Raw genomic sequence first — 11,745 nt, forward strand, 5'->3', positions numbered from 1 at the left:
GACTTTTACTAAAGGATCTGAAGCCCTCGTCCAGGCAGAGTGGGAGAGCAGCACCCTTTTCACAGCTTACACACATTATTATACCCTACAAACTTCTAGCTTCATTCACTCTGCAGGGAGGAAGAGATAAGACCAAGTAAGGGACATGTTTGCAGTCAGTCCACTCTCTTGTGCCTCATTTATTAGACATCAGACATGGAAATAAGAGCAAGATACTGTCCTGCCTTTAAAGAGTTCACAGCCGTAAAGCCAGATTGGCTACAGCACACTGGAGGTGCTTCAGGACAGGTAGCAGAACTGTCTGTAGCACAGAGAGGATGGCTGCGCTGGGCCACCCAGGATGAGCAGCTTTCTCGCTGAAGGCTGTGTGTATGGAAACAGGCAGGCTGACCTGTTCGAACAAATGGCTTCTACATGGAAGAAAGAGGAAAGATAACCAGACTCAGGAAGGAGACAAGGTCTCTAAAAAAGGCGACCTTATCTTTCCTCACCCCCACAGGAGCCCTGTTCCAATCATCCCTTCAGCAAGAAAAGCTCAACGAGGCGCACAAGCAACTGGAGCCTGACAGGAGTGGCTATTGGGGGATGCACCCCATGCGTGCACTAGGCCTGTAGAGGGGAGGAACTAAGCCTCTCTGGGGGACCCTGTCCTGTGTTGGCTGATGGTCAGGCCCTCTTCTCCTTTCCTCATTCTAGTCGTAGAGAATAATACGCATGTTCTAGGAGAGCCCTGCTCCTGCTCAGTGTTCTAGGAGAGCACTGTTTTCTGTTGGTAAGCAATCTACCAACAGATTCCTTACGAAGTCTACTTCTGGTATAGGAAAGGTGCATAGGTAGAAGGCAAAAGTTGTGGCAGATAATGATGGGGATAATGGCTAACATTTATCAAGAGCTTACAAACCCCGAGTACTGATATGAAGTGCTTTTACAAATGTTAATCATTTATTCTCCTCATCAATCCTGTGAGGCCAGTCGTCTTTTAAGTCACTTGGCCAAGGTCATACAACTACTAAGAGGAGAGGTGGATTTCAAACCCAGGCCCTCTGACCACTATGCTATACTCTGCCTGAATACAGCACCTTAATAAAGCTCTGGGGCAATAATTTTCCAGGAGAGAAACAAAGCAGAAGCAGATCAGACACTGAGTCCTGAGAGAGACTTAGTGTCTAGTCCAGTAATTCCCAAGTTATTGGCTGTTCATCAGCACAATAAGAGCTTGTTTGAAGCTACAAATTTTTAGGCTCAACCTCTAGAAACTTACTCAAGAGGTTCCAGGGCCCAGAAATAAGTTTCCTAGATTGGTTATCCAGCCCCTGCCTAAAAATTTCCCTCGGGCATTCACTACTTCTAGGAGTAATCCTTTCCACTTCACACACCATCAGAAAGTAAACTTGTCACTAGAATGAATGCCTCAATCTCTTTCAGAGGAATCCTTTTAATTCTTCTAAATATAAGGATTCACTGTTGCTTGCAAATACCTGACCACAGTGGCCATGCCCCCTCCAATCTGCTCTCCCTCCTGCATGGTTCCCTACATTCCCAGCATGCAGGGCACCGTTTTCTGTATATATGAATCTCCTCCTCCCCCAGGACTACATCACATTTGATGGTTAGGGCCATGCTTGTATTTAGTAACATATATGGATGAGTTATGCTCAGAACACAGACCAGTGGGGTTACTGTCCCCAATTCTCCTATTAATGCAATCTTACACTGCACTTGATTAGTTTTCACATACCCCTAATGACTAAAACTACATTTTCTTTCTTTCTTTTTCTTTTTTTTTATCCTCACCCAAGGATATTTTTCCATTGGTTTTTAGAGAGAGTAGAAGAGAGGGGGAAAGACAGAGAGAAATATTGATGTGAGAGAAACACATTGATTGGTTGTCTCCTGCATGAGCCCTGACCAGGGCCCCGGCCGGGGAGGACCTGCAACAGAGGTATGTACCCTTGACCTTAATCAAACCTGGGACCCTTGGGTCCACATAAAACTGCATTTTCAATTAACTAAAATCCTTTGATCTTTTTTTTTTCATGCTGGAGCAGACCATCTCCATTTAAATAATTGATATTTTGAACCTAAATGCAGGACTTGAAAGTGATTCTCACTGCATTTTACTTTGGAAATTAAAGGCAACTTGCTAGTCTGGGATCCTTGTTTCTTCTATTTTTTGAGATTTATTTTCAAACAAGGTTTTTTAAAATCCCAATTCCATCTTCACTGTATAACTATACCTCCCAGCTCTATGTCATCCATCCACCAGAGTACTTAAGATACAACATAGGCCCAATAAATAAATGTTGAATGATGGAACAAATTGGTAAAGTTAGTGGCCTTCCCATAATACAATGCTCTTACCTTACTGACATTTCCATTCAAACTATAAATTACTTCCTTTCAGAGAGGCAAGTCTTCAATGCAGTTAACAGTAGCAGCAGAAGGTTCTCCAATCTTATAGTTACCACTCATACTAGTACACAGAACCCCACAAAGACAGTAACGTTCTGCTTTGAGGTCAAGACAGAAAACACTTATGCTTAACTTAAACCTCCACTAAGACATAGACACACTGGGTCAGCAAGAATTACCGCTTTGCTCTGTATACTGAACTAAATGGACTCTCCTGTTAGCTATTTCTTCCACAGTGCCAATGGATAATGCCTGAGTTGTTGAGAGCACTCCACCAATGAACTGTAAAAACTATCTCTCCTTAAAATAGCACCTGTTATCCTAAACCTTGGAAACATTACAACTGACCTATAGGTTGTGTGCACTACTCTCTGAGACCACAGCTTTTTCATCAGAAGAAACTAGAAAGACACCTCACCTGGGTTGATGATCTCATCATCCTCACTGAAAGTCACCCGTGAATTCTTCCTCTTCCTCTTTGGTCTCTGAATATCCAGATTCCCCTCCTCAATGGTGAGGGTGGAAATCCGCTTGTTGTGGGCAGTGTTGAACTCTGTCAGGTTCTAAGCCAGGGTTCACACAGGAAAAGACAAGTCAGTATACAGAAAAGTGAAGCAGACTATCTTACTAAATGACGGGCAGAAAGGCATTCGGGGCTAACCTTGACTTCCCCAGGCAGACAAGATTCTCCTCTGTATTCAGGAAGAACTCATTACTATTCCCAGACTGCTAATATTTATAAGTCACCTTTGACAGAATGTGCCCCTCATTGACTAGTGGGGCAGTGGTATTCAAAAGGTGAGGGCCTTGAGCTGAGAACAGGTCATCTGTACAAACATCTTTGAGGTTTTGTTGTTTTTTATTGATTTCAAAGAGGAAGGGAAAGGGAGAGAGAGATAGAACATGATGAGAGAGAATCATTGATTGGCTGCCTCCTGCATGCTCCACACTGGGGATCAAGCCCACAACCTGGGCATGTGCTCTGACCAGAAATGGAACTGTGACCTCCTGGATCATAGGTTGATGCTCAACCACTGAGCCACACTGGCCAGATGAGATTTGCTTGTTTTTTAGAAAGGTTATCATGTCTTTATGCTGAGAATTAAAAGAATGTAACTGGAAGGAACTCCAAGAATTGTTCTAAAGTAACAAAACAGAGATGAGCAGTAACTCTCTTTGAGAACTCATAAGGACACTGTCAGTGCACTTACACTTGGCATTAATATTTTGTCACTCCCCATTCCTGTGTATGGCCCCATTTCTATTCATAACCATCCATCCATCTCAATGATTAACTTGGCCTCAGCACTGCTGCCTGCCTCTTCCCAATCCTCTGGACTTATTCCAAACTGCATTGCGGTTTGAGATATTCAAAATGTCTTGAGAATAAAGACCCCCAGAGGACCTCACATATTAATTTAAAATACAGGAAAGCATGGAAGAAGACTGGAGGAGAAATGGGTAAGAGTGACCACCATCAAGGCCTCTGGCTAGGAGGCTACTTCTTTAGAACAAAATAACTTCTAAATTTTAGATTTCCATGGTGCTTTTCTTCCTAAGGGCTGGGATACTGCTTTAGTGTACTAGAATAGTAAGTGCATGTGGGTGGTTAAGGACATGCTTACAGATGGTCTACCTGAATAGACCAGTCACACCAGCGCAGTGATTGACATGTAAAGGATGACGGCCACTTCACATATTGGGGTCAGCCTCTAGAAAAGGGAAACTTTAGCACTTAAGTAAAATATTGTAAAATTCATAGCCTTCAGGGCAGCCAGGCCCATAAGAACAAAAGCAGTCTAGTTCTATTCAGAAGATCCCTGGGCTATTTGGACAATATCAAGAAAGCAATGTAAATGAATGAAAACTTCAGTCTAAGTCAGTGCTGTCCAATCAAACTTTCTGAATGATGAAAATGTTCTCTATTTGTGCCATTCAACATGGAAGTCACTAGCCACATGTGACCACTGAGTATTTGAAATGTGGTTAATAGCCACCGCATTTGATAGTGCAGCTCTAGAAAAATTTAACTCCCAGCCTTGGCTTCTAACATCCAGTGAAGGTGCACAGACAACCATGAGGGTCTATTGGCAAGAGACCAGCTTCCTTGTTACCCCTGGTCATACATAACCAAATCACACAATGCAGCTCTCCAAAGTGTGTCACAGTTGACCACCTTATAACTGACAAAGTGGCAAAGGCCCATCACTGGGCTCAAGAAAACCTCCTGCTGCTAAGTCTTTGGCATTTCAAGCTACACAGACAGCTACATAATGGAAAAACTAGAGTCCCAAAAGACAAAATAATGACAGACGTGGAATTACATCAAGTTCGGTTTCCTCCTCTGGAAGCCCCAGTAAGCCCTTGAGTTCATCATCCTCTCCACCCATCTTCTCATCTCCTTTCACAGCCGATGGCAATGTCTGAGGCTTCTCACGTAGAGTGTATGCCCTTGTGGATGCGCCAAATGAGACTGTGGAATCGATGGGAATTTGCTGAGGCTTGTGAGGTTCCAACCGAATGTGACCCAAGAAAGTGCCGTGTGCTGGGAATAACCAAATCAAAAATGTAAGAGAAAAAACCAACCTGAGTTGTAGGAGAGCAGCTCCTCCCAGCATTATCAGTTCTGCTTTTTAAAATAAAAATGACACTGAGTCCACTTTGCATCCCTTGTCATGAGTCACAATGAAAAGGAAAACTCCTTCACTGGGTCTTGAATCTCTTCAGTGGAATTCTTACACATCTTCAGACCTGCTGTTAACCCAGATAACAAATACCACTGCTTGCTCTCTGCTGCCAGACAGGCTTGGCTCCATTCTGGGTCCAGCAGGAATGGCTCCAACCCAGCAATAACCATGCCACCCAAGGCAGGAGACAGGCATCGCTGTGGTCTGACCTCTCCAGCCCCAAGTCTAAGGAATACAGGCCCTGGTGGCAGTTATGCTGGGTTTTCCCCAGAACAGGAAAGGTTGGCTGAAACAGGTGCAATATCAATACCAAGGCAAGCCAAAATCCTACTGCTGAGTCTGCATATTTTTCTGCATGTTATAAAATGGACAGAAAAGATGAGATAAATTTGCAAGTAAGTACTTGTGAGACAAGGCTCTCCAAAACCATTCTATCAGCAGACTGGGGTGGGGTCTGTGTTATAAAAGTGGGGAAGGAGAACATGGTCAGCCCAGGAAGCAGGATCCTTTATATTTTACATTGTATTTATATATGGGAAAAGTGAAAAACTTCAAGGCTCCATGTAGTTAAGTCTCAACTGCATTTCTGGGATTATCTTTGGCAAAGTTGAAAATCTTATTAGTTGGAGTATATTCATGAAATTAAAATTTATATTATTACTTAGTCAAAGCAGAATGTAGCTGGGATAAAGAACCTTTAATAAAAAATTAAATATTGTTCAAAACAAGTATTGTTGTTAATGTCTTGTACAACTACTCTATTATATTAATGGAGCTACCACAGCTTCTGCCTAAATTAGACCACAATTTATCATGGTCCTGTAAACACTTAGCTACCCATAGTCCCTAGCTCCTGAGTGTTTTTGTTGATGGTGTTCTCTATATCTACCTAGTGCCTCCTCCAGGACAGTCCTCCCCAAAACCTTCTTCTCTCTCCAGTCATCAATTATTCAGGAAAATAGGCGATATCACAGGAGTCAAGAAGAGTTGATTTAAAAATCAAATGTAAACTTCTTCCTTGGTGAATAATAAAACACAATTTTGAAACTGAAGAACTTAAAGAGAACTTTCACATTGCCCAAAAGAAATGTGTGAGACAGAATGGGATGTGAGTTACTTACTACTATTGAGATCTATTAGAAAAACTCTCTTCAGATGCTTGTGGTAGACCAAGGCAGCGTGGACCCGAGAGCAAGACTGGTGGTCAATGGTAAAGTCACACAGATCAGGGTTTCTCCCAAATAAGTAATATTTCTTCTCATCAATAATCAGTTTCTAAATAAACATTAAATTAAATGTTACTTAAATAGTCTCAACAGGGTTAAGCAAAAATTCTTCTTATCAAATAAGTAGAGGATCTTGAATAGAAAAATTCCTTGCCACAGTGAAAAAAATTTATTTCCTATTATTCTTAAGATAAAGAGCTCAGGAAAACGTACTAACATGTTGAGGGATAGATGACATTTAATATCCCCAAATGTAGTGGTCAAATGTTTAGTGTTGATATGAAAAGAAGTTTTCCTACTAATTCTATTATGTATAAGTGACCTGCAAAAGGGGTTGTCTCTGTCCATTGGAAATTTAAGATTTCAACGGATAGTAACTTTAGGTCAAGCAAGAAATAAGAACACAAAGCATGTTTATAAAGTAATGACTGCTTTTCAGAAACATAACCAAAGGAAGATTATCAACTGGTTAGGAAAGAAAGGGGTTATAAATACCTATTTATATTTGAATCATGCTATCAGAGCCCCAAAGCACTTTTGGAATACTCTGAGCTGAATTGAGCTTTATGAAGAACTCACAACAGTGTCCTTATTTTTCTTTTAATCTTGGGTTAGTAAACCCTGACACAGCCTGGTTGTAAACTGAGCTGTCAAAGATAAAGGACTCTTGATAAATTTTTACTAACACTTCTTCCAGTTTTAAAAGTCTACAATTTGACCATTTTAAAGAATAAGCCTTTCAAGATTTCACTAAGCTCTAGTTCACATTTCACATGGCACTCCTTCTAAAATCCCTGAGAGAAGACAGCACAAAGCTGAGTAGAGAAGCACAGTCAAGTTAGTATGGTTCCAGGCTAGGAATCAAGAGGTTTATATTTCATTCCTGGCTATGTCATTGAACTCACAGTGGGCTACTATTCTCCCTTATGCTTTAGTGTTCCCCTTACAAGACCAGAAATATACCTCATGCACTGATAACAGTAACAACCGTTGGGTATTTATGTGCCACACACTGTGGTATGTGTTCTATGCTGTTATTTCACCCTCAAAACCACTCTATGTGGTGGGCACATACTATTATTCCTATTTTTATAAATGACAAAACTGAGGCATAAAAAAATTAACACATTCAAGTTCACACAGCCAGATATTTAAAAGCTGAATTAGAAATTCAGAGAGACAGAGAATCTGTCTGACTTCAGAGTCTAAGCTCTTTTAACCATATTATATATTTTCTCCACTCTACCTGCATCAGAAAATGTACTACATGGCAAGGAACATTTTAATGAATAAACAACGATGGGCCACACTCTTCATTTTTCTTTAAACAATCACTTACCCAGTTTCTTTAAAGCTTAGCCTTAAGGTTCAAAATTAGTTCAAGCGAGTATAGGTACGTGGGTCACTGCTGGGAAACCCTGTCCAGTGACCATCTGCTATTGGCAAGGCTTGTTCCAGACCCAGACTATACTGCTAGGCAGCATCAAGATCGAGCAGCCTGACAGCTCAATAAGACGATCATCCCCAGGTCTGCCTAGGCCAGTGGTTCTCAACCTTCCTAATGCCACGACCCTTTAATACAGTTCCCCATGTTGTGGTGACCCCCAATTTCATTGTTACAAATTGAACATAATTAAAGCATAGTGATTCATCACAAAAACAATATGTAATTATATATGTGTTTTCCAATGGTCTTAGGCGACCCCTGTGAAAGGGTTGTTCGACCCCCTCAGATCATTGGAGGGCCGGACTATAGTTTAAGAAAAAACTATGAACAAATTCCTATGCACACTCCACATATCTTATTTTGAAGTAAAAAAACAAAACGGGAACAAATACAATATTTGTATTTGCATGTGGCCCTCGGGCTGTAGTTTGAGGACCTCTGGTCTTAGGCGACCCCTGTGAAAGGGTCGTTCGATCCCCAAAGGGGTCGTGACCCACAGGTTGAGAACCGCTGGCCTAGACTCAAGTTTTAAAACTTGGATTAAATATAAGACATTGTTTTAAAATTGAGAGAGTTCTGAAATTTCAACATCTTATTCTTTCTAGGTAATATCTATCTGCGCAGGTTGAATCTCACTGCATTTCTCATTCATATTTATATGCACCCAGATTATGTCCTCACAAACTTAAATTTGCTAAACACAGGGCTCATTGGATAGTCTCAAGGAAACAGTATATAAGACCACCAGATCTTGGGTTCTACTATACCACTGACCAAATTTCTATGTTTCTAAGGTGCCAAAGACATACCAGAGATCTAGATATTTAGAGGGTGAGGGGGAGTGAAAGGTCCTCCAAATTAAATATATACATTCATTATTAAAGGCATCTCAATGACAGAAACATAATGATGTAGCGGGAAAATAGTATGTCTTAGAATTAAGGAAATTTGTTAACTCCCGGACAATGTACTTTCTCTGTCCAAGTAAATAAGATAATGTATTGGTGTTTCAATAGTCACCAAAGCCACAATTTCTTGACTAGCTATACCATTATCCAGTTGTGCCACTGAGTTATAACTCAGAGTGTGTCTTTACACACTGGGCTAAAAGACTCACGGCTTTTGTTTTAATATTGCACTTCTTAAACCCAGCTATCACAACACATCACAAGCCTCTGACACAAGGCTAGGATATAGATAGCTCGGTTAGTATCAAGTGCTGTCTAAATCTTTAAAAATAAGCACATAAATCTATTCCTCTCAGAAACAGCACAGTGATGTCTAAAGACTGCAACTTGACAATTGTATGGCAACTCAGCACACCTAAGAGCAATGAAAGACAGAGAACATTATCAGTTAATAGAAATCAGTAATCAGAGGAATGTCTGACAACTAACAGCACTTTAAAAATATAAATTACTTCACAAAGGAATATGATATAATCATGAAAGCTAGGCCTCCTTTGTTTCTTCCTGTTGCAAACGGGAGATTTACTAAATTCTGGTAACAAAACAGATTCTTATGTCTTCAGAGCTTCATGCTATTTAACAACAATATTTTATATCTGTGGAACAGTCTATAAAATAGGTTTTACAGACAATTTAGCAAAATTAGTTCACTGAAAAATCTTGAAGTTTTGTAACTTAAAATAAAAGAACTCTACACTGATGATGTATTATGGAATTGTACACCTGAAACCTATATAATTTTATTAATCAATGTCACCCCAATAAAATCAATTAAAAACAAGTAAATAAAATATCTCTATATAAAAGCCTAATATGCAAAGTATCCCCTTGGGAGTTTTTACTATTCACACCAAACAAAAACAACTGCACTCAAAAGTGGGACCTTAAATCTAAATTCTGTATGAGCGAGCAAACGTAAAATTGGTCTAAGAGCTGGAGATTCACAGCTCCATAGTCACAGTCGGTTTAATCTCCATTTCTTGGTAAATAAATGGGGCCATAAGAATTAAAAGTAAAATAAAATCTCACACAACTTAGTATCTAATCAAAATTTATGTTATCTTCAAGTTCTGTGTGTTCATTCTAGAGACTTGTAGAAAATCTGGAATTCTGCTAAACTTTTCCTTTATAGAACTTATTTCTGGTAATTTTTTATGTAGTGTCTTTCCCACCAGATTTCTTTGAGGATCAGAACCACGCTTGTTTTGTCCACTGCTGTAGTCCCTATAGCGAGCACAATGACTAGAACAAAGTAAGCACTCAATGTTTTGAGTAAATGAATGAATTTCATCACCATTCCATTCTCTTTGAAGGGCTCAGGCCTGAATATCATAAAAGCAACTTAAAAGCTAAACTCAATCTATGTCATTCACTTTCTTCTTCAATTACTAGAGGCTCAGTGCATGAAATTCGTGCATGTGGGGGTGGGGAAGGCCCTCAGCCTGACCTGCACCCTCTCGCAATCCGGGACCCCTCGGTGGATGTCCAACTGCCAGTTTAAGCCCGATCTTGCAGGGAACCCTGTGGGATTGGGCCTAAATTGGCAGTCGGACATCCCTCTCGCAATCTGGGATCGCTGGCTCCTAACCACTCTGCCTGCCTGCCTGATTGCCCCAAACTACTCACCTGCCTGCCTGATCACCCCTAACCACTCGCCTGCTTGCCTGATCACCCCTAACCACTCGCTTGCCTGCCTGGTCGCCACTAACTGCTCGCCTGCCTAATCGTCCCTAACCACTCTGTCTGCCTGCCTGATCACCTCTAACCACTCGCCTGCCTACCTGATCACCCCTAGCCACTTGCTTGCCTGCCTGATCGCCCCTAACTGCTCGCCTGCCTGACTGATCGTCCCTAACCACCTCTGTCTGCCTGCCCGATCGCCCCTAACCACTTGCCTACCTGCCTGATCGCCTCTAACTGCTCCTGCCTCAGCTCCCGCCAGGGCGGCTTTGTCCGGAAGGTTGTTTGGCTGTCCGGTCTAATCTGCCCTTGCCTCAGCTCCCGCCAGGGCGGCTTTGTCTGGAAGGTTGTTTGGCTGTCCGGTCTAATTAGCATATTGTGCTTTTATTATTATAGATTGCATATCTTGTACCTTCCACACAACTCCATGTACTCAAAGAGAGGGAATTTACCATATTAAAGGGCTTCCAGTTTGATTAGGGCTCATAGGCCTATGATCTATTAAAATCCTTAATTTAAAAGGTGAGAGAAGTAAAAAAAAAACACTGAGTGTCTGTGGGAGATAAGAGGTTTGAATGTGTTATATCACCATGTGCTTTTAATAGAAAAAAAATCAGGATGAACGAAAGTAGCGTCGGAAAACAAAGCACAGCAGAAGGGGTGGAAAAGTGAGTCACTGGCAAAAATCTTTAATGTAATGGGAAAAAGGAAAGACATGTATTTCTGTACCTCAATTAGTTTGTCTCCTTTGACTACATCCAGATGTAATCCAGGTGGGGGTTTACCTGCCCTGAAAAATAAGAAGGAAAAAGCATTTTCAGAATGAGTTCATAATGCCATTTACAATTATTGTCCCATTCAACACTGCAGCTCTCCTACCGGCCTATAATTAGCTCATGTTCAAGCAGAAATGTCATCTACTTCACTGTTATTACAGCTCCTTTCTAAGTTTGACACTTGCTTCCCCAGTGATTCAATTGCTCTAAAACATATTTTAATGGATTTGTATTTAGAGCAGCACCAAAGAAACCTGTATTTTAACACTGAATATCTACCTCGGAAAGAAAGCAGCATAGAGAGTGCACGTACTATAGCTGGCGTAGTCTGATCCTTTGAGTTTGAATCTAAGCTTTGTGACTACTGCAAAGAACATACAAAGGCTGAGTACATCGCTGGTGTTTTGTGCTGATCCAAGATTAGTCTCATCACAAAATAAACAGCTCTGAACTCTGAGACCAAATCAGAGGTATATAATTAGGGAGTTAGAGCAATCCCGTATCGTGCCTATGAAACCAGGTACCAATGAATACAAGAGATGTTTCTTA

General features: G+C 41.0%; 1 protein-coding gene across 7 annotated transcripts in view; it reads right to left on the bottom strand.

Moving 5' to 3' along the window:
• PPP1R8 (protein phosphatase 1, regulatory subunit 8) overlaps positions 1-11,745 on the bottom strand; it is a 19,197-nt gene that overhangs the window by 5,929 nt on the left and 1,523 nt on the right. The window contains exons 1-4 of one of the 7 annotated variants that reach the window (XM_014546831.1): positions 6,221-6,299; positions 5,989-6,116; positions 4,737-4,957; positions 2,831-2,975 (exon numbers count right to left, since the gene is read on the bottom strand). In XM_014546831.1, coding sequence (XP_014402317.1) covers positions 2,831-2,975; positions 4,737-4,802 — 211 coding nt within the window. In that variant the 5' untranslated portion in view covers positions 4,803-4,957; positions 5,989-6,116; positions 6,221-6,299. Of the gene's footprint in view, positions 1-2,830; positions 2,976-4,736; positions 4,958-4,998; positions 5,966-5,988; positions 6,117-6,220; positions 6,375-11,149; positions 11,211-11,745 lie in introns of those variants that run through there. The other 6 variants (XM_005875122.2, XM_014546832.1, XM_014546829.1 and 3 more) reach the window with 6 other exon arrangements.

This window comes from Myotis brandtii, unplaced genomic scaffold (assembly GCF_000412655.1).
Source record: "Myotis brandtii unplaced genomic scaffold, ASM41265v1 scaffold456, whole genome shotgun sequence".
NCBI classification, from domain to species: Eukaryota; Metazoa; Chordata; class Mammalia; order Chiroptera; family Vespertilionidae; genus Myotis; species Myotis brandtii.